This window comes from Pholcus phalangioides, unplaced genomic scaffold (assembly GCF_987345545.1).
Source record: "Pholcus phalangioides strain wild (caught in Gottingen) unplaced genomic scaffold, Ppha-v1.0 ptg000008l_1, whole genome shotgun sequence".
Classification (NCBI taxonomy): Eukaryota; Metazoa; Arthropoda; class Arachnida; order Araneae; family Pholcidae; genus Pholcus; species Pholcus phalangioides.
In genome coordinates this window covers 49,396,558-49,424,459 of record NW_028301601.1, presented here as the reverse complement: position 1 = coordinate 49,424,459, position 27,902 = coordinate 49,396,558, and the positions used below count along the sequence as shown (strand labels likewise).

The 27,902-nt window shown below is 39.2% G+C and overlaps 2 protein-coding genes across 2 annotated transcripts; both read right to left on the bottom strand.

Annotated features, from left to right (window-relative positions):
- Positions 1 to 74: 74 nt before the first annotated feature.
- Positions 75 to 7,966, bottom strand: LOC149084444 (astacin-like metalloprotease toxin 5). Its single transcript, XM_089234836.1, has 6 exons — positions 7,827 to 7,966; positions 7,103 to 7,179; positions 6,927 to 7,002; positions 3,423 to 3,540; positions 2,221 to 2,396; positions 75 to 333 (listed from the first exon to the last, which is right to left on the bottom strand). Exons 1-6 carry the CDS (start codon positions 7,885 to 7,887, stop codon positions 104 to 106), a joined length of 738 nt encoding a protein of 245 aa, XP_089090962.1. The 5' UTR covers positions 7,888 to 7,966; the 3' UTR covers positions 75 to 103.
- An 8,999-nt stretch (positions 7,967 to 16,965) lies between these two features.
- Positions 16,966 to 26,827, bottom strand: LOC149084443 (astacin-like metalloprotease toxin 5). The gene is made up of 6 exons (XM_089234835.1): positions 26,712 to 26,827; positions 25,882 to 25,958; positions 24,874 to 24,949; positions 22,958 to 23,075; positions 19,692 to 19,867; positions 16,966 to 17,263 (listed from the first exon to the last, which is right to left on the bottom strand). The coding sequence occupies exons 1-6, from the start codon at positions 26,791 to 26,793 to the stop codon at positions 17,034 to 17,036; spliced, it is 759 nt and encodes a 252-aa protein (XP_089090961.1). The 5' UTR covers positions 26,794 to 26,827; the 3' UTR covers positions 16,966 to 17,033.
- Between the last annotated feature and the right edge of the window lie 1,075 nt (positions 26,828 to 27,902).

Here is a 27,902-nt window from a genome sequence, read left to right as displayed (position 1 = left end):
GCTAGCCCAGCTGAATGTACGGTAGTGGAACTTGATAAACAGCACTTTTCCTTTACTAATAATGGACAATCATATCAGTTACAAATGACAGCAATTTTATACTTTAACATTTGTACAGCTTCTTAACCCGATAGATGTCACTAGCACTTAATCCTGGTTTCTTGTAAACATCGGGAATCGGTTTTCCTGGAATCTTGGACGTCATTGTCTTCAAACCCTTGTAGTAATCTCTGCTGAAGGCGAGTTCTCCGTACAGCATGATGGAATCGAAATCGAATGCGTCATATAGTCTGTTCTGTGTAGGTCTCAGTTTCGTAAACTGGGTTAAAGCAGCTGTTCAAAAAAAAAAAGTGTTTATTGGTACAGCATTATTAATTTTCATTCTTTTATACAGAGAGAGATCTTTCATGTCAATGGTTACCAACCTGTGGTACACATACCACTCTCGAAATACTTGAAGGGCCTTCCGGAGTCATGTGAACGAGTAAAGTTATGAGAAAAGAAAAGTCCAAAACCTTAATTGTGGCACAATTTAAGACATGGTACGCTAGCTTCCTACGAATTTTCTGATGTACGAAAGCCCCGTAAGCTTACGCATGTCGAATCGGGTGATCAAGCCTCCTACGCATTTCTTGGATATAAGAAAGAGTCCTTTCAATCATTTCTAGTGGTACAAAAGCATCCCTATGGATTTATAGGAATATGGAAGCTTTCGAATCATCTGGTCACTCTTTTCGTGACGGAGGTATTAGTGACTGATGGTGTAATGGTCCAATGACGAAAGAGGCCATCTAGTACAGTCATGGCCACCACATCCTAGAGAAGGGCTACCAAGCTGGGACTTTTGGCGGGCCCCAAGCCAAACTTTCACAGGTCCTTCTATAGTGAATTTATATCATGAAAAAACAAAAAATGATGGTATATATGTATATAATTGTCCCGGGGCCCCAAAGCTTCAGCCCTGTCAGTCCCTACCCTGTGGGGGGGGGGGGGCATGAGTACATTGGTTCTTAAGTGAGGCCATATGGCCAACTAGCCGGATATCTAAGAAAATTAGAGTAGGACTAGACGAAAAATATTCTTCACATATGCAGTCAGACCTCGGTATGATGACACCTATGAGGACCGAATGAAAATGACTCCATAAGCTAGGTTGGGAAACCGAGTAATATTATACCCAGGCTCTACCACTGGCACTTTTCACAAGGGGACTCGGATAAGCGAGTTGCCTTAACAAACACGAGTTCAGCATTTTTGGTGGTGTGATCGAGACCGGTCAACACCCCATAGATAAGATACCTTATCTATATGGCAGTGGTTCTAACAGGGACCCTGTAACACACTGGTTCTCAAACTTTTGTCACTCGTGGCTCCCTCGCCCAATTCATAGTTCATCTGCAGCTCCCTAAAATAGTTTCGTAGATATTGTCACTTATAAAAGAACCACTTCAAAACATAAATAGACACAATTTCTCTAGCAAATATTTCTAGCTCGCTCATCGCAACGCCTTTGACAAAGGTTGGCGACACCCCTGGGAGCCATGACGCTGACTTTGAGAAACACTGCTGTAGGGAATATTGAGCCTACAGACTGTAACGTGGTCATCACGCACTTGTTTCTTGCTGTTTACATCTACTACTAAACCACACATGCACCTCGTCCGTATTCCTTTGAGGAACTTCTAATGAATTGGTACATGGTGGAATGTGCGTGTCCGTGTTGTGAACCTGACGTCAAGTTTGTGTCTGTGTAATGCTTGTTATGTGTAGTGCTGCCATCTGCCATCAATTTTTTTAACTGTGGGAAAAGTGTGATGATTGAAGATTTTACCGTTGTAGGCTTATTACTCTATGTGGCGAGTAATAGGTGTTTGCATCTTTTAAATGCATCTCTGGAAGTCCGACAGCATTCCAGTCGTAAATCTGGCCCGAGAGTACAGAGTACATATCTACCTTGTTAATGAATTTTTGTAGGTTAAAAATTTACTCAGAAATCAATTTGGTAAGAAGAATAGGTTTCACTCCTGAATGACGGGCTCCTGGAAGGATAACAGGGGGCATAAGGGAAAGTATGGTCCGAAGGGAGCCTATGAGCGAAAAAAAAGGTCATGAAACACTGATTTGTGAAGAACTAAACATGCTACATAGACAGTACAGAATAGAATCTAGTACAGATGCTCAGGTAAAAATGCACTTTTTTTTCAACATTCGAATACTTACTCGGTTCTATGTTGACCCAGTGAATGTCGATGTATTCGTCTCTGTCAGACCTCGAGTGTTCGTGGTAGAAACCAACGGCGTGCATGAGTTCGTGTACCACGATGGAATGCATATAACACCCATTACCCAAGGAAAGTGGCTGCTTCATTAGGGCTCGGCCGACGAAAGTGTAGCATCTAGGGGGGAAAAGTCAAAAAAAGCTTTAAATGGAAAAAAAAAAAGTGTTTTATTGCTCAAAATCCCCCAATGTCTTTTCTCAGGTTATCAGTGGCGTCCATAAAACGCAGTTTAATAGGTTACAATAAAATTAGGATACATTGAATTGCGAGTACCAATTGATTGCGCAATTCCTCTTTGGCGATTAGGCGGAGATAGACGTAAAGGTCGGGGAGGGGGGCATGATGTGGGGCTAACGAGAAAGAGCCTCGCATCATACGTCTTTCCCGTCTTCCTCGTTAGCCCCGGAATGATGATGATGTCAATTATATATATATATATATATATCCGTTTCTCAACCTATGGTTCGCGAGGTGGTCCTGACAGGCTGTCCGCAGGCTGATAACTTGATAATTTAATTTTAACTGAATGAAAAATTATTAAACCGTTGTGATCAGATATTAGTAATAACGCGGAATTAGTAATCCACCATACGTCATCGAGAAAAATACACGGGATATTACTGCATTTTGCCATAAAATGCAATTTATTGCCTTAAATGCAACTCGGTAATTACTATTGCTGAAATGGCTGAAGAGTGGAGGACCGCTGCCTGGAAATCGCAATAAAAAAAAAAAATGTACTTCACGAAAAATATATTCAAATGATCAGATGACACACACAACCAACATTACAGAATGTCCTCTTATACGGATCATAAGTGGTCCGCCAATTTTTTTCAGACATTTTAATAGTCCTTGGGCTCAGAAAGGTTGAGAAACGCTGAATTATATTATAGTTATCAATTATTAAAATTTGTGAAAACGGTTTCATAACTGATGATAAAATTTTAATAATTGATAATTATTATCCTATATGAATGTTGATGAGATTAAAATGCAATTTGCAATCTGTTTACGGATCCACAGAATAGATTAATTGGATAATTCGAACTTTTTACCAGTGAGTTTGGACTTCGAATGAACCAAGTTCGAAAGCGGATCTGCATAAATTTCTTAAAAATAAGGAATTTCAGTATAAATTACCCATTTCCTTTGTGGATATTCAGAAAATATTTGTCGTCGTCATTGGCCGGTCTGAAACGGATACACGTTCTCTCTTGAATGTGTCTCATTGCGCCTGTAATTAGCTGAGTCTTGTCGGCTGCGGATGGAAGAATATCGTTATCCGTGGATTATCAAATCATCAAACAATACCAATCCAACGTGATACCAAAATTCTAGAAATCTATCAAATATTTACAGTGGAATCTCGAAAGTTCGAGGTTCCCGATAATTTGTGTGCGGAGAATTCATTGGTAAAAAAAGTAAAAATCAGAATAGGTGGACCCATAAAACAGTTATATAACAATTACATATAACTGTAATAAATATAATGCATTTCATTGAAGGATTAAGTTCCATTTCCAATTTTAACTTCCATCAGAATTCCCATCTCTACATGCCATGGTCTCTATGTAATTGAAGCCGTTACTCAAGTGGGTGGCCAACTGAGGAACCGGCCTAGTGACCTAAGGATAGTATGTACAGTCGAATCCCGTTATAACGAACTCCAAGAGACCGGAGAAATCACTTCATAACGAAATTTCGTTATAAAGGAATTCTAGATGTTTGCATTGTTCCAGTGAAATTTTATCTGGAGTATTAGAAAAGTATTCGTTAAAACGAGATTTTCGCTATAACGGTATTCGTTAAAACGGGATTCGACTGTATTTTCTCTCACTATAGATATTTTTTCTTAATTTTTTCACAGAACGCCAGGGGTGCACAAACTTAACCATTCATTCCGCATACCAGATGTACGGTAATTATGTCACTCGAAACTTGCATAAGATGAACATATCACTGTAATTTACGGGATGTTCCCGAAATTTTGGTCGTCTAACTTTAGGAGTTTACTTGAATATTTTGAAATCAACAATTGAGATTATTTTTACGACATAAATTAATGCCTTTGAAAATTTTTTTGCCTATAATTGGCAACTTTACTTGCCTTTGACTGTTCTTTTTTTTTTGCGGTAATTGGCGATATCCCGTACTTTCTACCGGAATGCATAATATTTCGCAAATGCACCGCTATTCCGCGATTTTTTTCGTAATTTTTTTCCCCCACAGCCAATCACGTTGCTTCAGCCTCTACGAAAATTCGTGTAACTCTACGATATCTTCATTTTCATATCTAATCGCCAAACAGCGGTGAAGAGATAGGTATTTCCACCACTGTTCCGCGAGACATTTCAAATGCGCAAATCGTGCTATTTCTAGTGCAATGTAAACGATTTTATTTTTTAAACCAAATTTATACGCCGGAAGCAAACTGAAATATTCAAACAGTTAAAGGCAGAACACAATCTCAAATTTCTAAAAATGTGTGATTGTCTTTGAAAATTTTAGTAAAAAATTTCTGCAATTTATCAATGCATTTTTCGATAGCAAATCGACTAAAAAATTACCAGAAAAATTATAATGTGTGTGTGTATATATATTATGCATGTTAATATAAAATCGTAAACAGCTATAAAATATTTAAAGATCTAAATTTCAATATCAGAACGTCGAAAGAGAAAAGATGTTGAAAGGAATTACATTTTTTTAGAACATCTATTATTGGTCTTAATTTTTTCTACATGTAAATTTAAAATCAATTGAATTTTCTACTATAAAATTCAATTGATTTATTACACTGCGCAACACTGATTTTGGTGTCGGAGGTTTTTTTCAACTAACTTGATGTGTATTTTATGTGCTGAAAATGAATATGACATTAGTTTTCGCCCATCAGCTCTTGTTTGGGAGATATTAAAATAACGTTATTCACGTTAACACGTTAAATTAGACTTAGGTTATAGACGTTAAATTGAAGAAAAAAATTGATTAATTAATTTTTATCATTTCAATTGATTGAAAAAGACAGCAACACTCCTGTAAATCTTAATAGCTTAATTAAAAATCAGATAAAAACAACAGAAGAATTTATTTTCTTCCACTCCGAAAGCTTTTGTTCGGAATTCTTAAGTAAACTTAGCTTAAACGGTCTGTTTGCAGATTCCAACAGTAATCTGTTATCGTATGAGTATCCCATTCACCCTGGTATCGGTCCTCTATTGTCTTCATGTGCTGGTGAAATCATTCACCTCGTTCCTCACTAGTATCGCCTAGATTTTCGGGAAAATAGTCTCAGTGACTGTAAAGGTAATGAGCCCTTTATGCTCATATTACAACCAAGGTCTCTTAAGTTGTTGAGAATGCTACTAAGTAGTTCAACATAGTTTTCAGCCTTGTGGTTGCCAAGAAATTTCTTTACAACAAGAACAAACGAGATCTACACTGTTTCATTCATGAAATCTACGAAATGAGGATCATTTAAGAGCTGTCTGATTTGAGGACAATCGAAAATTCCAGATTTAAGTTTTTCTGTACTTATTCCATGCATTTTTTGTCCTATGTATGCAAAGAAAGGGCTGTCCTGTGATCAAGAGCTTTCATGAACCCTAGCTTTATACACAACGGAAGCGAGATGATTGTCTCGTCTGGCTAAAGGTTCACGAACGACATTTCTTTCTCCAACAACCATGTTCTCTCTCATAGGCCACTTTTTTTCCTATGTGCTACTTTAGGCAGTGGTATTTTAGGCTCTGCTATCCCATAGGCACACGAAGCAATGATATTTCGTGTAGCCCACTTGCTGACCAAGGAAAAAGTTAATCATTTTCAAGTCCACACAAATTACTCATTAATGATTGTGAAACTATCTTCTCTATGACCAAAATGAGTGAGCAATGGGTACTGACTCATCTAGACCCCCCCCCCTCTCTTTCCATTAGTCCACTGTCATAGATGTTATGTGCAAGTTTTACACAATGTGTGTGGAGTCCAAACTTTATCTTGGTCACCAAGCCTAACGCCAAAATACCCAAAGGTAAGTTCTTTTGACAAAACCAGAAAAATCGCTTTACCGTTCTCTTTTAGGGTGTACTGACTACGTCTGTAGCGAAATACACCAGGATGATCATTACAACTTCTCTAATTCATTAAAAAAATGAATATCGTCAATATCGCCTAATTGAAACCCCCAGATCAACCTTGACTCCCGCACTGTCGCCACAGGGGATATAAGCTGGTTTGCCCTAATTGAAACAGAAACAAGCGTTCTGAAAAGGGCTTTGTGAACAGCATATAAACCAACAGAAAACCGGGACATATGGTCAGACCATATAGGAGTCACCGTTTACAAATTTTTTGGTCAAACGGGGGTCGTACTTCAAAAAGTTTTGGAACCACTGATGCATACATAGCATATCATATAGTACGATTTATCATGTTTACCAACGACGCGACGCTTCGGTACTACGCATAATCGCCGGTAAAAGTGGTGAATTTAGGGAAATTTATCAAACTCTCTTACCAAAATGCTTGGCGATTATGCGTAATAACTGGTTATTATGTATAACAACCACAATTATCACATTTACCATAACATATACAAATAAATAAATAAAATAAAAACATGTGTTAAAAAGATATTCTTACCCAATTCAGGAAGGATTTTGTAAGGGATGGTCCCATTTGGCCACCGGTTCCTATCCAGCGTCATAGCATTTCGATCCTGCCAAGAAAACGAATAAGATATTTTTTGTGTTATCATTGAAATCCCCGTTGAGGTTTTAACTGATAACCGATAAATTCTGATGCAACTATGAACTTACAGTATTGGGGTCGATTCCCAAGATGTCACCTTCAAACAAACCAGGATTCAACATCGCCAAATCACTTGGTTCATCTTCTGCGAGAGAGAGAGAGAGAGACAGAGAATGTACGGAATTTACAGGGTGCCCGTAAATTCGTAAATAGTTTAGAAATTCGTAAAAATTGAAGGAATTGGTATATTTGAATGCGAAACGTTTAGAATTTTCGAAAACGTTAGTGTCACGAATGGAATTTAATTTAAATTTCTGTCGATAGAGGTTGCTGCACGAAAGCAAATCATTGGAAATATATATATCAGATGCCTATATAAAATGCAAGGTGAACGATTAACAGCTAACGAATTTTCCTGTCATTGGAGCTTGCATGTTGACATTGGTGGATGAAACACTATTGGCGAAGTTGTTTCACCTCAGCCGTGAATTGCCGGCTGAAGCTTTGCGAACATTTCGGACATAGAAAAGATTGGAGAAAGGTTCAGGTCCGATCAGTCCTCCCAGACTGATTTACAGTATCCCCCTATCGACAAAAATTTGCACTAATTTTTTTCCTGCTACAAAAAAAAGGAATCCTTCGTGGGAATAACTTTTTTTTTGCTAACCGCATACAAAAATATACCGATTTCTTCAATTTGTATGAATTTTAAAATTTTACGAATTTATGAGACACTCTGTACAATTGCTTTATTTAAATTTACACTTAAATTATAATTATAATTTAAATTACCTAAACGGCTGCATGTTGCGTATCCGAACAGTAGTAGCAATGCCACAGGCAAAGACATCATGATGCCCGCTTTCCTTGTACAGTTGAAGAACAGAAAGTGTTAAATTTGCATTCAGCGGATTTTTATGATAGTTTTTGCTTCAAAAACTCTTGATTTCGATTTACTTCTTTATCAGCTTGACACCTGTTAATATTCCCTCGCATATTATCAGTTTCAAAAATAACTTATCGCATGTTTCCGCTTGTATACAAGTATCCCCTGGCTCCGACGTCATTGATAGTTACGTTAATCGAAAGTCCATCCCTTAATATTTATAGTCATTGGAGGTCACCGATCGAGGCGGATTCTTGGCAGCCTATGGGCTACACAAACTTTGCCGGCCTTCTTTGTCTTTCAGTTGTTGCTCACTGACCACAACGCTCTAAGTCACTCTTTTGGCAACTGATTGATTTGGTCCCCCTCGTTCTCTAGGCAGAAGCGTATTTACGGGTGAGGGGAGGAGCTAAGCAAGCTATAGATCAGGGCAGCAAGTTCAAAGGGGCGAATTTGAAGGATGAGTGGTCAAAGAAATTTAGGAAAATGGCAGAAGGGGAAATTTTTTTTCCCCACAAGGGATAAAACCATAAATTCGCATCTGTCTTAGAGAGCGAGGGGTTTATCTGAGTGAGCGACCAAACGAATAACCTAGAGAGTTTGCAAGCATGTGAGTGACCAGGTCGGTGAATGATCACAAGAGTGACCTTGAGAGCAAAGGACTAGGCCAGGGAGTTACTAGAAGAGTGATCTTGAGAGCAAGAGACAATATTATGCCAGTGAGTGATCAAAAGAGTGACTTAGAGAGCTTGCGAGGATATGAATGACCTAAAAAGTGTTAAAACATGTGAATGACCTAGAGAGTGAGGGACCAGGTCAGTGAATGGCCTAAAGAGTGATCTAGGGACTAGGTTGGTGAGTTATCAAAAGAGTGACTTAGAGAGCAAGTGGCTAGGTCGGTGGGTAACTAAAAGAGTGACCAAGAGAGTTTGCAAGCATATGAATGAACGAAAGAGTGTTCAAGCATGTAAATGACAAAGAGAGAGAGGGTCAGATCAGTGAATGAACAAAAGAGGGACCCAGAGAGTTTGTAAACATGTAAGTGGCCAAAACTGTGGGGCAGGAAACTCCGGAACTAGAGGGGGAAGGAGGCAAGTGCCCCGTGCAACAAAATTTAGGGACGGCAATTTTAGATGGGAACAAAGAACACCGTTATAAATTATTATTCGAATCATCGATTGAACTTTTGCAAAATTTTAAGCCAGCGGTTCTTAACTAGGGCCGCAACTAGATACACAGCATCCCGTGTAACAAAAAGGTTAAGAACCCCTGATCTTAAGCAGTTAAACTAAATAACTCGCGACTTCCTCCGTCGAATCACTGCAGATCTGAAGAAACTAGCTACAAACTAGTCCACGAAATTTATTTATTTACACATCTCAACAGGCTAAGCCCAATTACAGAGATGGAAAGCACACGGACATAAAAATACCAGCAATGAAAATCAATGGAAAAAAGCGAAATAATAATAATTTCATCGAATTTACACGTTAGAAATTAAATCATCAACAAACATAAAATACAAAAATATATACGCGCAACGGAAGCACACATTGAGAATTCAGTATGAGGAAGACAAAACGTCCAAAATAAAGAATGAAAAACCGAAAATAGATGAGAAAACAAGAAAATGTATACAAATTCATATAGCACCTAGTAGAACATGGAATCCTTATGAAAAATATCTGGGAATTCACCCGTATTATAATTTGCTCGCAGCATTGGTGAAGTATTTAAAATGTTCGTGCGTGCACGAGGTAAATAAAAAACATTTCGGAAACTATGAACCCGTCGCTCGCGAGATGGCACGGAGGTATTAATTAGGCTCGTCAGATAATAGTCATCGATTCTGCCGTGAAGGAATGACAGATCTCGCTTTGTACGTCTGCCATCGAGATATGTCATCTTGAAAAAAGGTAGAAGATCCGAAGTAGGTGCATCTGGGACGTACACACCAAAAGTGTTCTGGAATAATGACCTCAAAAACTTTTTCTGTACACGTTCAATACGTACGCTCATCACTGCAGCAATATGGCCCCATATCACTGAGCCATACTCAAGTGAGGGCAAGACATATGCGAAATACAGTCGTACCATCGTCGCTGGAACTGCGGTGAATATCCCAGACGACCTTACGAGAAAGCCAAGTGACTTGTTGGACTTTGACAAGACACTTTCAGCGTGAGCGCTGAAGTTCAAATCACTCTTGAAAATTACACCTAAATCCATTTTTACCATGCTCTTTATTGCTATAGCTGCTGTATCTACGGTGTAATCGTAAAGCAATGCATGTAATTTTCGCGTGAATGAAACGACACTGCACTTTGAAACATTCAGACCCAGATTGTTGTCACGACACCAATCCTTCAGATGAAATACATCATTTTTAAGAGCCAAGCAGTCTTCTATGGATTGAATTAATCGATGAAATTTTAGGTCATCAGCGAACATGAGGCAACGGCTATTTTGAATACACAACGGTAAGTCATTTACAAAGATGAGAAAAAGTAACGGACCAAGATTGGACCCCTGAGGAACACCAGACATGCTTGTATATGGTTTAGAAAGATTTCCTGATGGCAGCCTAACGATGTTTGTTCTGTCACTCAAATAGGAAGCGAACCAAGCTACAGATTCATTTGACATTCATAACAAAGTTGCGAGCGTAATTTCGTTAAGAGTACATGATGATCTACTCGATCGAAAGCCTTTTCAAAATCTGTGTATATGGTGTCTATCTGTTCCCCATTGTCAAGAGCAACCGACAGATCATGGGTGAAGTTCGCAAGGTTGGTTACAGTTGAGCGTTTGCGAACAAAACCGTGCTGAAACGGACTCAATGAAGGCACAAAATGATTATGCAGTTTTTTATAAATCAATGATTCTAGAATTATGACGAACGAACTTAGAATCGAAACTGATCTGTAGTTAGTTACATTGGATGGGTCACCCTTTTTATGAAGGGGAGCTATGCGTGGGAATTTCCACGACAAGGGAAGCAACCTGTTCTCAATGATTTAGCCGTCTTATAGCGCATAAGACGTCAAATTGTTTATCTACCATCAAGAGAACTTTTCTTTGAGATCATAGACAGGCGAGTTAACCTACGTAGGCATCGCTTCCAAATAAGAATATCAACGGTCAAAAGAGATTGCTTTTTTTCCACGGATGTAGATGCTATCCACTTAACACGGATTAAGCGATTTTAAGAACTACATGGCGAGTTCCAACAGGCAGCAATAAGGATGGTGAAATATTAAATTATCCTTTTAAAATGTTAATGACTACATCAAAACCAGAAATGTTATGTTTTCGATTGAAAAAATATGTTTCATTTTAATAATAAGCTCCTTTGTGATATAATTAGTGATTTATAAAACACCTTTCTGCTGTATAATGTTCCCAAATTTTTCACGTATAAGTCTACTGATAGATGGTGCTGAAATGAGAAAAAAGAAAGGTTTTGATGGAGTATCAAAATTTGTGAGATTTAATGTAAAAAGTTACATTTTGGATTTTTGATAGCATTTTCCATGCACAAAGTATCATTAATGTGTGGAATATCTTCCTATTTCCACAAACTTTTGAAAATGTTTTTCCACAATTAATGACTCGTATTGAAAGCCGGAAAAATCATTTAAAAAATCTCATTTCGAATTGTACTGCTTATACAGGGCCTTATTGAACATTATGTCAATAATTCCCAATAACAATTGACCAAGGGTCAAATGTGACTCTCCAAGCTTTTTTCTGTGGTCTGATGCCCATTTTTAGAAAATAGCATCTTTAAATAAGAAAGCGAATAAAAATTCAAAAAAAAATGTTATATAGAAAATCTGAGGCCACTGAAAATCGGCAGAGCTGTATTTAGAACTGTGAGATACTTTTCAGATTCAATATTAAGGGTTTGCATTTGGTACATTAAGGGCCGTATTCACCGACATAGTTTAAACTGTGGTCACGATGTTTGAATAAGAGATCAACATACCTTAAACCATGTCGGTGAATACCGCCCTAAAAGTGTCGTCGTAACGTGGGACCTGGGGCCAAAACACTTTTTTTGGGGGGCCTAGGTTTTCATTTTGGCTACATATTTACAGAAGCTAAATTCAGCATTCAAAACGTACAAATCGTTAAGGAATTTTAAAAAAATTCTAAAAAACCATCTTAATGAAAGAAATAATCGCAGATAAAAATAATATTGCATAATTTATGAAAAATCTATAATTAATTACAAAATAGTTAGAGAATTGCTGAAAGAAAAAATAATTAACAGAATTATTGAGTGCGATTTTGGAATTGTAAAGAGTTTCAGAATTTTTAAATCATAATAATTCATGAAAAAAATTAAGAACTTTTAAAAGAAATATAGTAAACTCTAGCTAATATAATATGAGCCGGATTACCGGGATTGTTTGAAGAGCCCATTTAAATAATATACAGGGGGTTTCAAAAAGAATCACCTGATTTGAAATGCGTATATTACGAAAAATATTGAACATAAACAATTTAAGATTGATTTTATATTACATGGCTAATCATACAGTTTTTTTACAAACCAAAAACATTAATTAAAGGTGCTCAATATGTCCACCTTGAGATGCACGGCATATGTCTATACGGTAGTCAAATTCGTCCCAAACTTTTGCGAGCATGTTCGCATCCACGGCTGCTGTTATGCGTATCTTCAGTTCAGCTAATGCAGCTGGAAGAGGAAGCACATAAATGTAATCTTTCATAACCCCCACTCCCCTTAACAAAAAGAAATCGCACGCTGTGAGGTCCGACGATCTTGAAGACCAGTGATGTTTAACTGAATCGTCAGGTCCCGTACGGCCGATCCATCGTTTAGGAATGCGATTGTTAAAAAATTCTCGAATGTCCAAGCTCCAGTGTGGGTGGTGCCCCGTCTCGCTGGAAAATGAAGTCACCCGGATCGGTTTCTAACTGTGGGGGAAGGCAATCTTGACAAACACTAGAGTGACAGCCGACGGAATTACGTTAGCGCTACCTGTCGGCAACTGCGTGAAACTCGATATTTGCCCTCTTTCTACCTATACATTATTCGATCAAAACGGATTAAAAGCTGAATAGTTATGATTTTTTTAAATCGGATCATTCCTTTTTGAAACACCCTGTATATAAAATTTCTGTGCACAGACGTACAGTGATATGTTTTCCTTTTCTGCGTTCGCAAAAAATCCCGCCTAAAAAACGCCTGAATGGACTGGATTTACGGCCAGACTATCGAGAGTCTACTGTAATTTCATAATTAATGAACATTTAAAACGAATGAAAAGTAACTTCTGGTTTGTCGGGCGAATTTGATAAAAGAAGATAATAGATTAATTAAAATAATAGATTTAATTAGTTCAGTTAATTTTAATTAATAATAGATTTAATAAAAGAAATAATAAATTAAAAATAATTTACGAATGATGGATTTAATTAATTGAAATTATTAATTAATTGAAGGAAATTGATAAAAAAATAAACAAAAATTCAAATTAATGAAAGAAAGAGATACAGAGTTAATAAGAGTGTTCAATAAATTTAGAGAACCCTGTTTAGTAACCGAAAATACCGCAGTGCTGCTCCGCAAGCTTCGTGGAAAGTTTAATTTGGCCCGCAACGTCTGAAAGGTTGAAGATCCCCGATTTAAAGCCTCAAAAACCTCGCACAAAAATAATTATATTGAAGTAATATTACTCTCCGAACACACATATAACTACCTTCTCTGTGATTCAAATTATATTTAGAAAAAAATTCTGATTGCAAACTTCAAGGTTGAAAGGAAAAGGAATATGCAAAAATGAAACATATTAACCAATTAGCGAAATCAAGGCCAAACAAATAAAGAATCGCTGCCGATAATTGTGACATCTAGTAGCAAATTCAAAATATAGAATGGAGAGAATATAAACTCATGTGCAAACGGGATTAGGAATTTTTATCTTCAACCTGATTTTGGTAATGAACACTTAAAGGACCGTTTGCACGTGTGCAAAGCTATGCATTCAAGGGTTAAGAACATAGTTTTGCTAAAGGAACATGCGTCAGTAGAATCTCCCATCATTAAAAAACATCGGCAGAATTTCATTTACCGAAGGAATTAAGAATTGTAACATCGAAATATAGAGCACCTTGTTAGTCTTCTTCATTATGTCTTAGATTCCCACATTCTTTCACGCGATTCCCATTTCTCTAATCGCGTTTTATGTGTTTGCGAGGGATTCCTCCTTACTTCCTCAGACGAGATACCGTCCATGAACTGATGCTGGTGCGTGCAAAAGAGATTCATCACTTCATCTATCGTCAACTTCTAGACATTTTTCACCACTAGTTCTTGAATGCCATCCTCATGCACCTCCAGCCCATGATCTTTTCTCTAAGCACAAAATCTCTCCTACAAGTATTGACTCTTGTTCGTGAGCTAGAACCCCCCCCCCCACCCCCCCTCAAAATCCCGTTTAATAATTCAATCAATCTGCAGTTTTTTCCCACAAAAGAAGAATTTTAAAAAAACACTTCAGGTGCACATACGTATCGCTGCTATGCTGCATCTAGTTTCGTATCGTAAATATTCACACTCGCACGTGTGTTAATTTTCCGATTGAGGCACGCTTACTTGAGAACGTAGGGAAGAACATTACCCAGAAATTCCATAAAACTTGCGTGGGCGAAAGCAAAACACCATCAGCATCAGCTCAGTTACGATAATGTGAAAATAGATGTAAAAAACAAAACGAAAAATTTTTGCTCGTTATACGAATCGCTCGTTAACCGAAGTTCCACTGTACCTAAATTTCGCTAAAAAGTAGTAAAAAATCAAATTTTATAATTTATTCATCAAAAATGGCAAATTTCGCATTTATTTCGTAAATTTCGCATTTATCGCATTTATTTCGTAAATTTCGCATTTATCGTATCGCTAATGATGATCAAAGTAAAGGAGCAGCGAGTAATTGATCGCAAGGCGAAAAAGTTTGAAAACTTCTGCTATATATTCTCCAGTTCAGTTAGGTATAAATCCATGAATCGAGAAGTACTCTCTCTCTCTCTTTCTCTCTCTCTCTGTACTTCTCACCTAATTGCAATCTGAAAGCAAAATTGCCGATCTATGAGGGGCCTATAATGCTAGATAGGCCTATTAGACATTATAGGCCTAGGTTGTTGCAAGGGTTTACATACTGATCAGCATCACAGCAAACGGTACATTTTATTGCACATTTTTACACTCGTGAAAGGTGGCGAACTTTCACCTAAACCCTAGCTAACTAAACATTTCGTCGAATAGACTGAAGAAACCGCGAAACATCCAGGCTCTGTCGCAAGAAGCAAATTACTGCCGAAGATAATTTTCCGTCGGACTCGGACTCTGATTTTGAACTTTAAGTCTGTCTTGCACGGAATGTATAGCTAGGTCTATTATACTTTACAGAAACGTATATGAAACGTGAATCATAATTCTATATATATCTTGCATCATTCATATATTCATATGTATATATATTTAGCTTGTTATATTTTTTATAATATTTTTTTTTCTTTTTAACTGTGATGTTTGACAAAGTCCGTTATACTGATTGTTGCTAATTCCCACTCCTGAACCTCCCCAACATTTATTACTCTATGCCATGCTGTGCTCTTTTTATATTATCGTTTTAGGTGGATGATGCAACTGCTCGATGTGGAGAGACTCCAGAATAGGATTAGACTGGTTACTTGACCAGCAACTAGGGATTGAGTGGAGTGATGATAATGGTTTAATACGTGCCGCTGGATGAGGAACTGGCGTACGGTTCTTCCCCGTTGATCCGATGGAGTGACGGATGGTGCCGTCCTGCTGTAGGTCCGGCGGGACCATGGGCTGCCAGGGTGTTCGTACTGGTCATTTGCGTGGGCCGGAAGTCCGGTGATGCGATGCCGGCCGGCGTTCGACCGGTGGTCTTGTTGGCTGGCAGGGCTTTCCTTTTTCCAACATGGCCCAGCCGTAAGGTGACCTGCTTATATCCCACAAGGGACAGAGCGGGGGCCATGTTTGGTGTTTGTGTGTCGCAAGAAGCAACGTAAGCGCTGTCCATAATTGGATGTCCATAAGCGCTGTCCATAATGCCCGGAACAGGGCATCTCCGGTAAAACCAAAATTTATTGATACGTCAAAGATTACATATAGTGCAAGGAAATCAAAAATTATGTAAATCGAAGAATCAAATTAATCAAGTTAAAGTAAAGTGCAACGGGCACGGATAATAAATAATCATAGAAAGTTGTATAAAATCGTATCGCAAAAGGCGCAATCAGAAATTTGATTGATCAAGGATTGTATGAGAGAAGGGCAGAGCACCCCATTGCGCTCGGGCAGTTCAATACACTCAGTCTAATTTCTCCGAGACTTCATTAATTAGGTTTGGGATTCATCCTGCTCCTTGCTCGCAAACAGTTTTTACTTGCGCACTGTCAGGGTGAAGACGCGGCGATCTCCTTAACGGCGCTGGTACCGGAGTCGCAGGAGCTGGAGGAGACGGGTCCCTTATCTTCTCGGGATGTTCCTCAAGGAATTTCACCATTTTTATTATCTTTTCCTTTGGTTCCTCTCGACGTAATATGCCAAGCATCCATGGTCTGTGTAGATGGGCAGCCGGCGAACAGAAGTGAAAGGGCGTCGTTTCTGGACAGCATGTGGCGTAGTGCAGGGGCGTGCCAGGCTCAAGACAAGAGCATTTATCGCTGGCAATCGCTTTAAAGCGATGAAAGGTTGCCGGGAAAGTCCCATGACCGGTGACAAATAAGATGAGCTCTCGTGACCAGACCCTGCTCCTAGCATCTACTTTCTTTATAACTTCATGAGTTGATCTTCCTGACGCCTGCGGCATATCCTAATGCAATTGCCAATTTGCTATCATGTCCCTCCAGAGGAGTGATTTTGCGTGAATAGACTACTAGTCTCAGAGACTACAAATTATTATTATACTGATTTAAGGTTAGTTATCTAGGGTAAAACATAAAACATGGTGATTCCAATTTCCTGAAAACGAAAAAAAATTCAGACAAATTCAAAGAAATTTAATTGTGACTAATGACAATGTACACGAACGTTTTCTCCGCTTTCTCTAGCATTTGTACATCTGTCTGGCACGATAGATGTCACTCGGACTGAGTCCTGGTTTCGTGTAAACATCGGGGATCGGTTTACCGGGAATCTTGGACGTCATCGTCTTCAAACCTTTGTAATAATCCCTGCTGAAGGCGAGTTCTCCGTACAGCATGATGGAATTGAAATCAAATGCGTCGTATAGAATGTTCTGGTTCGGTGCTAATTTCGTGAACTGAGTAAGTGCAGCTGGAATATACACAAAAATCAAATTGATCAAGGATGGAAATTATTATTCTGTATTACAGTGTTTTTCATATAATTCGGTCCATGTATAATCTGAACAATAAAAAACATTTAAAAGACATTAAATAAAATAAAGTTGGGGTCATAACGATCTCTTGGCTATAATGACACCTCTGTTATATAACGTCAATTATTTGCGGTCCCGGCTGCGTATTTACAGTCCCTACATTCTTAGTAACACAAGAGGCATTAGCACGCCGATGATTGGTTACATTAAGACATTAAATAAAATAAAGTTGGGGTCATAACGATCTCTTGGCTATAATGACACCTCTGTTATATAACGTCAATTATTTGCGGTCCCGGCTGCGTATTTACAGTCCCTACATTCTTAGTAACACAAGAGGCATTAGCACGCCGATGATTGGTTACTGGGAGCAAAAAACCTAGCAAGACGTCACGAGAGGCGGAGTTTTGGGCGAAACTGAATTTCAAAGTTCATTAACAAAAAATAAAAGCATTTTTTGTGAATAGGTAAATGATATATATATATATATATATATATATATATATATATGTATGTATGTATATAAGCTGGGCCCAGCTTCAATTTAATAAGAAGACAGTAATAACGGTAATAACGGCAGTAATAGTAGACAGTAATAACCGTTATTACTGTCTTCTCTATACACGTGAACCGCATTTGATTAAATCAGAAAAAAAAATGAAAACATTGTTTAATAAATCAATAAATGAAAGCAAAGGTGGAAAAAAAAAATTGGGATGGGTTTCAGACCAATTCTAACACACTACCGTGGGTACGTGAGTCTCGTACTATAACCATTACTCCAACGGTGGATAACGGGTTCAAGCACAATTAAATGTATCTATTGTTAAAAGCCACCAGCAAAGGTTTCACTACGAGTGACGTAATGGTTCATCACTCATTTCGGCCAATCGCGATGCGCTAAATTTCTGTAATGTAGCTAGGAATGTAGGAATTGTCTATAAGCGTCGTGCGGATAATTCCCATAGAGAATAATGTTAACGGAGCTTGCTTGTAACGTCAATAAAACGCAACAACTTCGGATATAACGACAATTTTTTTGTCGTTGTTTCGTTTTGCTTATCACAATTACGATGTAATATACTACGTATACAAGACATTTCGTATTTTTGTACAAAAATACCGGTCTTCTTAACGAAGCTTACTTTAATTCATAATCCTCACTGAAATCGGGGCCGCAACAACTATAAATCAATTTTTCTTGGACGCGACTGAATTTTTTGACGTTTTGGGTGCGCGCACCCCCGTTCGGGAACCACTGTTATAGACCCTTATGCCTGTCATGGGAGGTTCAAAATAACATAGAGAAATGTAATATATACATGTATAAATATGAAATTTGGTCAGTATTTTTTGCACTGTAATGTAGAGGCTCACTGAGAAGGGATTTTTCGAAATTCACCCCAGGGGTGGGGTCAAAGGCTGTATGGAGACAATCATCATTGAGCCGAAATCGCTGAAGCCATAAATATGAAATTTAGTCAGTATTGCATTTTATAATGTAGATGCGCATTAGGACGGGATTTCTGAAAGTTCATCCCCCGTGGGGGTCATGAGGTTTTCAAATGTTATAAGGGGGGAATCGTCGCTGAGTAATCTTCAGATTACCAAATACGCTCGAGCGAAACCGTGGATAACAGCTAGTCTTGCATATGTGCCATGTTAATTTTTTTTACCCCCCCCCTTAAAATACATTTTTGAATCACTGTAGACTTGCTGCATCACTGCATTTCTTGAAAAGAGTCATTGATAAGGAATAATTTGTTATTTTACCAGAAATTAGCAGCATTTTCAGCTGGCGATGTCGCGTATATTTGTGATCGCAATTTTCCGTATTTTTTCGATACAACATGGTCACCTTAATCAAAATAAATAAAACAATTTCAAACACAATGTTTGATTGCAGCTGAACATATTTCTACTTGAAAGGTCTTGAAAATGTCAACCTCATTTGCAACGACACCCCAGCTATAATGGCGAATTTTCGTGCAATCTTTGATGGTGTGCACCCCCTCCCCATGATCTCTACAGCACAGGTCGTAAGTGCATTTGATCGACCAACGAGTCCTCTGAATAAAACCTTGGCTCAATCTAGTCATCTCATTTGGCCCCCGAGTGGTTCAGTGGTAAGATGCACATTTTCCACTATGAAGGTAGCCGTCAAGGTCCACGGGTTCGAATCTGGAGAAGAACAGCAGAAACAAGTTCTTTACCTACCAAACCTGCGGCAATCACCGATGGCACCTTCATTTCCTGCCCAACTCCGTTTGTTGGAAATTGCCATATGGCAATATATATGACCGAAGTTGGTGTGGTAAAGTAGCCACCTCAATTTATCAAGAATTAATGTTTTCTTCTACTTACTTGGCTCTATGTTGATCCAGTGGATGTCAATGTATTCGTCTCTGTCCGACCTCGAGTGCTCGTGGAAGAATCCAACGGCGTGCATCAGTTCGTGCACCACAATCGAGTGCAAGTAGCATCCATTACCGAGTGACAGGGGTTGCCTCATTGCTGCGCGGCCTACGAAAGTGAAGCACCTGTAAGAAAATTTTAAAATGAACCCGCGTCATTGTCCATATTTCCTCTTTTGCCCCCCCCCCCCATCCAATATTAAGCCTCTTCTTACATATTAAATTATTTCTTGATTCCTTTCATTTGATTTTCACCCGTATGATAAGAGTCCCCTTTGACAACCTAAGAATATCCCAAGGCCCAGCAAGAAGGCCACATAGGCTCTAGCTTAATAACCATTCATTTAAAGCGGGGGGTAACCTACCTTCTCCGAACAGTTTCAAGAACAGACGCATTTATAGAGATGGGAGTTGATCGCCCCTCACACGAGCTGAATAATATAGTAAATGATAAGGACAGTCAGCCGCATAATATCGGATGTCTGTCCCATAAATTACAGGTTGATCTAATGATTCTTTGCAATAAGCAGCCTCCCCAACACATCGCACATCGCTCTGAATCCATGCTTATTCTCTCCATTTTATTTATTCCATTTACAGTAACCCCAGAAGTCATGAAATGCACTTACACTGGATTAATAATATCATTATTAATCCAATGTAAGTGCATTTATTAATTTATTCATTATTTAATTATTAGTTAATTATTTAAACCGTCATGTGAACGGTTTGTAGCGAAAATCCCCGTTACTTGGAACTTCCCGAGATGTTTTATTGCACATGTGAACGGGGCTTACATGTGCAATAAAATATCCCGGGAAGTTACCCGTAACAGGGATTTTCACTACAACCCGTTTACATGGCGTTTAGTTTATGCCTGTATTTCCCCCCCCCCCCTGTTCTTTCCGGAAGTCGTCACTGGTTACGTGGGTTGAACGGAAGTGGTTGGTTCAAGATTGTTCTTTTCTTCCTTAAGAAAGATAAAGACCCTTCATTGCCCAACTCGTACCGACCTATTCATCTTCTTTCTACATTTGGCAAACTTCTCGAAAAATTGATCTGCCAACGTATCACCTTTTTTTCTGGGCCGGCAAAATGTCATGAGTCCACATCAATATGGCTTCCGCCACGTCAGCGGAACAAGCTTTAATGGCAATCAAGAGTGAAATTCAACGACAAAGAGAGAAAAAACACGACGTGGTCATCATCACACTCGACATACAGGGAGCCTTTGATCATATTAGTCATAACATCATCAGCAATAAATTACATGATCTTTCAATCCCATCAAATCTAGCAGAAATGATGATCAACATCCTTCAAGACAGAGAGGTACAGATGAATACGCCGGAATGACCTGTGCAACATAGAATGACGAGGGGGTGCCCTCAGGGTTCCTGCTCAGGACCTCTACTGTGAAACCTCTTCCTCAATGATCTCCTGCAAATACAATGGCCAAATAACGTCCGGGTCCAGGCCTATACCGATGACATTACGGTGCTTTCTTTCTTTCTTTCAAACCGAGCACAACTCAGGTCTATCACCATTTTATGGGTGATTTACTACCTAGCGAGTTGTGCCGGAGGTGTAACTGTGTGTGTACCTAACAGTCTGAATGCGTATGTAGTGTTGTGTTTGATTTTTCAGTGCCGCCATCTACATTTCAGAAGTGAAGTGAATGATGTGTTATGATTGAATTACATTTGTGATGTTTGTAGGTCTTTTGCTCTCTGTGGCGAGACTTTTTAATGGGGAGATCGGCTCGCATTCGCGCCTTGAAGTTGGGAACCACAGAAAACCAACTTCAGCCGACCACCACTATGGCGACGGGGGGGTTCGAACCCGGGTTCTCGCGATGCGAGTCCGTCACTATGACCACTCGACCACCATAGCGGCAACATTACGGTTATGGTCTCGGGCCCAGCGGTAGAAAGAACAGGAAAACAAGCAACAACAGTTCTTAACGAGATCAGTAAATGGTTGGAACATCATGGCCTTCAATTATCAGCGGAAAAAACCAATTTCCTCTGGGCTAATAAAATTCTGCTGGAAGAAATGCACACTAGATGGCAACATAGATGGACAAATGAAAGAAAAACAGGTAGAAAAATCTTCGCCCTCTTACCTACGTTCAAAAGTAAGATGAGGAGATGGACCAGAGAGATGATCCTTTTCTTTTCATTCAGAACATGGTCTATTTCCAACATACTTAGCAAGATTCCACCGGCGGACTGACAGGTGCAAGTGCGGAGGAGAGGGTACACCCTTTCACTACGCTACAGTCTGTCCACTTACAGCAAACTTCCATGTATCAGACCCATCCAATGATATGCAGACTTGGAAAAATAATACGTACAAAAATCCAAACACACACAACAAGATTAAGAGACTTATCAACTTGAAGAACATGAGGATGAACTGACACAATTCCTGTGACACACTTTGCTGTGTGTGGGTCCAGCATTGTCTTGAAAAATGACCCCCACGAGCTCGACCCCACTCCAAACGGAGGTGACGGTGAGTGGGTGTCATTGGTAGCACAACCAAATATTCTTCAGCAAGGCGCCTCGCGAAGGTACGGACAGACACAGGGGCCTATAGTGAAGCTTTTGCTTTTGTCCGAATAGCGGACAATGATGCAGTTGACGCTGTGCGTGCTTGTCGAGTGATGTATCAGTCTTCTCGGATATTGGTCTGCCGAGAGCGTCCTAAGCCTTGGATGTCGTGCATACGACCTCTCTCTCTCATCCACTGGTTCCAACACCTCCTCACAGTAAAATCAGATCGGCCTCCCCTCTCGAACTCTGACAGGTGATCATATTGTCTTCGATGGTGGCGTAACAGCACCCTAACGAAAAACATCCCTCTGCAACAAATTAAGTACAGGCGGAATTCCTCTGCGTACCTTTTTTATGCGCTAAGGAGAACGAAGTTCAACGCCCTCTGGTAGCATTACGCATTGCGCAATCATGCTGTGCATCTAATCATTTGCATATCTGCCAGACACGTATCTTCATGCCAAGGCCAATCCGTCAATTACTTCATGGTGCTCAAATTTTTATGGCAATCAGTATATTTTCACCGTTTTGAAATGTTTGTGACAAACCTTCACGTGTTATTCTTAAGTGCCACAGTGTGTTATCGAGGGCGATCCGACAAAACAGGTTTGGAACTATGGTTTAAATCATTCAAAAATTATTGTTGAATTTGTATTACCCAGTTCCTTTATAGATGTTCAGATGGTATTTGTCCTGGGCAGTTTTCGGTCTGAACCGAATGCAGGTCTTGTCTTCAATGTGCCTCATGGCGTTTCTTATCAAAGTTTCTTTGTCCTCTGAGAGAAGAAAAATAAAAAGACGCATAAAAATAAATTGAACTTGAAAATGTTCGTACAGTATTTGAGTATTTTATGGACATACACAGGGTGCTCAGGGAAATCTCTTCACCCTCGAATAACTCGAGAACCGTTGATCATGGGAACATACTTCCGATTACAAAAAAAAGGATCCAAATAACGTGCTCGTCCGGAAAATTCCCCGACAACAATTCACCGACATGAGTGAATGAATGATCGCTTGAGCAAATGAATGAACGAAACCGGCCTGTCACTAGAGCTAATTCGCTCACAAGGTCGCTCATTCAATCACTCACTGGGTCATTCCCTCCCTCTAGGTCTCTCATTATATCTTTCACTCACTCGCTCACCAGGTTATACTTACTCACCATAGGATACTCACTCACAATGTCACTCGGCTGGTGACTCACTTGATTTATCGGTCGCTCACTTTGTCACTCGTTCTGCCATAAACTTACTAGATTGCTCACTCTGTTATACACTGAACTACCTGGTCACTCACCATCTAGGTCGCTCACTCTGTTACTCCCTGACAACTTCACCAAACACCAACTCTGGCCACATCGCAATTTACTACGAGTAATGAGATGGGTAGGAAATGAAGGCGCTCTCTCTATCGGTGGTCGCCTCAAGCTCGTTAGGGAAAGTATCTCATCTATTATCCTACCTCGGAACCTTCATAACAACGTTCATGGTGGTAGACGAGCATCTTACCACCACGCCACTCGGGTGCTGTTACTCTCTGACTAGTTCACTCACTCGCTTACTCACTATCTAGGTCGCTCTGTTACTCATTCAATCACTAAATCACCAGATCGCTCACTCTGTCACTCGCTAACTCACTAACTAGATCACTCACTCTGTTACTCCCTGACTAGGTCGATCACTCTCACTCACTTACTCACTAACTAGGTCGATCACTCTGTTACTCCCTGACCTGGTCACTCATTCAATCGCAAAATCGCTCACTTTGTCACTCACTAACTCACTAACTAGATCACTCACTCTGTTACTCACTGACTAGGTCGCTCACTCTTTCACGCACTCAATCACTAGGTCACGCACTTACTCACTAAGTTACTCTCTCACTCACTAAGTTACTCTACTCTCTCACTCACTAAGTTACTCTCTCACTCACTTGATCTCTCAGTCTACGGGTCTTGATGAGAGACCACTTGGTCTCTCATCATGACACTCACTCACTAGATCACTTACTCTATCTCTAGGTTGTTCACTCTCTCACTCGCTCACTCACAAAAAATATAACCACTCTGTCACACTCATTAACTACTGTATCATTTACAGATTCCCACACTTGATCATTCCTCGCTGACTTACTGGCTCACTGACTCGTGTGGAACCGTTGTCGGTGAATCGTTAGGCAGTGAAGCGTTGAATTTTCGGATGGTGAATCGTTGGCGATGAATTTTCCGTAAACCAATAACGTGTGGACCTCAGATACGTCATTCACATTGCAAGGATTGTTGTATAGTTGTTAAAATAAATAAAAAAATCATTTTTTTATTTATTCACCCTGCTTTTTTAAGAAACCCAATGAGAGATAAAACTGTTGCCCTGTCTCTCCTGAACCAAAGAAAATCCATGTTTTTAAGTGCAATGTTCGCTGAGGTATAAAACCACTGAAAATTAGGGAAAGAACAGCATGTGGAGCTTAGAATGAGTCTGTCCGTTAGTTTTAAGCGGTCAGTTTCATCTTCATCACATTCTAATCATTCGCATTCTAATGCGTTCTAAGCATTCTCGAAAATGTACTTACTCAGCACCGGGTCAATGACATAAGGAATGGTCCTGTTCGGCCATCTTCTACTTTCGCTGGGTATCGCATTCCTGTCCTGTTTAAGAATTGGCATCAATTCATTAGAATCATACAATTACATTTTGAATTTACACGCGGATAAATTCATGTTAAAATCGTTTAAACCAGTGATTCTCAACGTGGGCGTTAATGCCCCCTGGGGGGCAATGGAATATTCCAGGGGTGGCGGTAGAAGTTACGGGTATAACATAGGATCCTATTGGTTAGATTGCTTTGGGGGGGGGGTGGTGATGGGAGAAAAAAAATTCTGAAGAAGGGGGCGATGGGATAAAAATGGTTGGGAAACTATGGTTTAAACGATGAGTGGCTACTTTATTATGGCCACCTGACAGTTTTTAGCAAATGAAATATGGTGTCACACTGTATTATATAAAAGCAAAAGGTGGCCCAACGAAATATTGTTATACGAAAGATATGTAATTTTCATCTTTCATCTGTAAATAGCCTTTGACCCATTTTTTTGTAAATCTCGCAAAATTGACAACAAACTTGCCGAATTTAGCGACAGCTCCAATGATGCGGCGATGTCATGTCGCCAAAAGATTCTTCCAGAAGAATCTCGACATTTCTCTCCCTGCACATAAGCGCCACCAGAGAACTATGAACAGTTTCCAGAGTTATCGCTTGTATGTGAGGGAGAAGTCACTCGCCCTCTGTTTAGCGTAGTTCGTCAAACCGCTGCTTACGAAATACACGTGAATAGTTGTTTTGTAATATAAATCTGTATTGTCCTTAGAGTTGGGGGAGGGGGGGGGTGCTTAGAGCTTTACCATCTTGAGTGCTTGTAAGAGACATTATCCGGATCAATATTGACGAAGTGATTTTTTAAAATGGTCACTCAGTGTGCACGAGAATATTTCAATAATCGCTTTCAATGGATGGATTGCAAATTATTACAGGCTTTAAGTAACGTTATTGAAAGTAGAGCATTTTTGTCGTAATACTTACAGTGTTGGGATCGATACCTAGGATATCTCCCTCAAACAGGTTGGGATTAAGCATAGGAGGGTGATTTCCTTCATCATCTGTAAATTAATGAAAAAAAAATACAATAATTATTCTACATCTCAATTATGTCATCGCACTTTCACGAGAAAATCATAAAAGACATTGATTTCTCATGACAGCTATTATATTGATATAACCACAAACAGTTTGAATCAATTTTTTTCGTTGTCAAACGTTGTTGTAGTTTCTGAAGATATTAAGATTCAAAGTGTGGCATGTTTTCACGAGGGAACAACATTTCAGCTGACCTGCTACGTAAACACGAAATATGGTGTTTACACGAACGGGATTTTACCGTTGAATTTCTTATTGAGCATGTTCTATCTCCTGGTCACCTTTAATTAACTTTAGTTTGCGTCGTTTACTTCCTGAGATATAGGGCCGGGTAGCGATACGGTGAATGATGCAACCTGCAACTCGACACGCGGATTGGTTAAAAACCTGAATTTAAGTTTTTTTAATCACTCTATGTCGAGTCGGAGATTGTATCGCTTATCGTGTCGGTCCAGTGCGCTCTCTGCCTCAGTGTTTAGAATATGGTACGATTTGTTCTCATGTGACGCTCAACTTTTCATGCTTTCAGCTAGTTATGATATCTAGATTTAAAGACATATTCATGTCGAAAAGACCAAATTATTCGTACTCATTGTACAAATTAAACAAGTTCATCGAAATTGAAAGTAGAATTTTCTGAAAAACAAACTTGGAAAATTTCAGTGATTTTTCAGGATTTTTCAGACTCTACTTGTAATAATTTTACAGCCACCTACCTTCGACAACCGGGCTGCACACCACGAACCCAAAAAGTAGGAAGAGCACTAAAAAGGACGTCATGGTACAGACTGTGAACATTGGGCTGATTTCCCTTGGCTTTATAACTTGTGAGCATTGCTTTGATCATTTCTTATCGTCTTACGTTACTAGAGAAGACAATTATCTGAAAAGATATCCGTCCACCTGTTACAACCGTTTTTCTCAAGGAAAAAAATAGAAATTACTTTCCTATGTTTCGTATATTTACGATACAAAAACAACTACCGGATTTCCCGGAACAGCAGGCCCGTAACTAGACTGGGGTTGCCAGGTAGTGCCACTGGGCCTCCCCCCGCCCCCCAAAAAATACACTTATTTCGTACAATAATAACTCTTTCACAACCCTTTCGGGTGGGGTGCCCTAAGGAAAAGTCTACCCGTGGCACCGAGAAGGCACGTTACTTCCCTGCGGAACAGTCACCGCAGTGAGCGAAAATATTAAAATGCATTTGTGAGCTTAACGTAAGCGCCACGTTTTTCTCTGATGAAATTTAATTTCCGTTTAAACATTATTTACTTCCATTCCATTAGCAAATATATGTTTAGAAAAAATGCTAGCTATATACTCAAAACTTGGAACTGTTGAAAAAGTTTTATACATGCTAAACTTTAGTTATTCCGTACACCAAGGGTGCACAACCTCCCGCCTGTGGGCCAAATGAGGCCTCCAAGGTGTTCCATCCGGCCCGTGAAAACTGTTCTGGTAGAAAAAGTAACAATATAATCAAAACCTCGGCTGACAGTATCTCCTCGATAAAAATACGGGAAATACGGGATCCATAGGAGACATCACATATTATCAACGAAAACGTTGTCAAATGCAGGAAAAGTTGCCAATTATAGCCGAAAATAATTTCAAAAGGAAGTAAAGTTGCCATTTATGGCCAGAAGAATTATCAAAGTGAAATAAAGTCGCCATTTATAGTCAAAAAATAATATAATAATATAATCTCCTAGTCATATTAAAGTAATCTTAATCTTAATTTCAGTTATGAATAAAAATTCAAGCAAGCCTCGTTTAAAAAAAAAAAAGGAGATATTTTATAAAAAGCTTTGGATAGCCAAAATTAAGGAAATGTAACATGATATACGGGACTTATAGTCACCCTGTACATACAGGGTTTATATATACCTGTTTATGGCCCGCG

Coding starts and splice junctions, on each gene's coding strand:
- LOC149084444 (XM_089234836.1), bottom strand. CDS start 7,887: ATGATGTCTTTGCCTGTGGCATTGCTACTACTGTTCGGATACGCAACA. Junction 7,180..7,826: donor CGCAACATGCAGCCGTTTAG/GTAATTTAAATT, acceptor TCTCTCTCGCAG/AAGATGAACCAAGTGATTTG. Junction 334..2,220: donor CTGGGTCAACATAGAACCGA/GTAAGTATTCGA, acceptor TTTTTTGAACAG/CTGCTTTAACCCAGTTTACG.
- LOC149084443 (XM_089234835.1), bottom strand. CDS start 26,793: ATGTTCACAGTCTGTACCATGACGTCCTTTTTAGTGCTCTTCCTACTT. Junction 24,950..25,881: donor TAGGTATCGATCCCAACACT/GTAAGTATTACG, acceptor ATTCTTAAACAG/GACAGGAATGCGATACCCAG. Junction 17,264..19,691: donor CTGGATCAACATAGAGCCAA/GTAAGTAGAAGA, acceptor TGTATATTCCAG/CTGCACTTACTCAGTTCACG.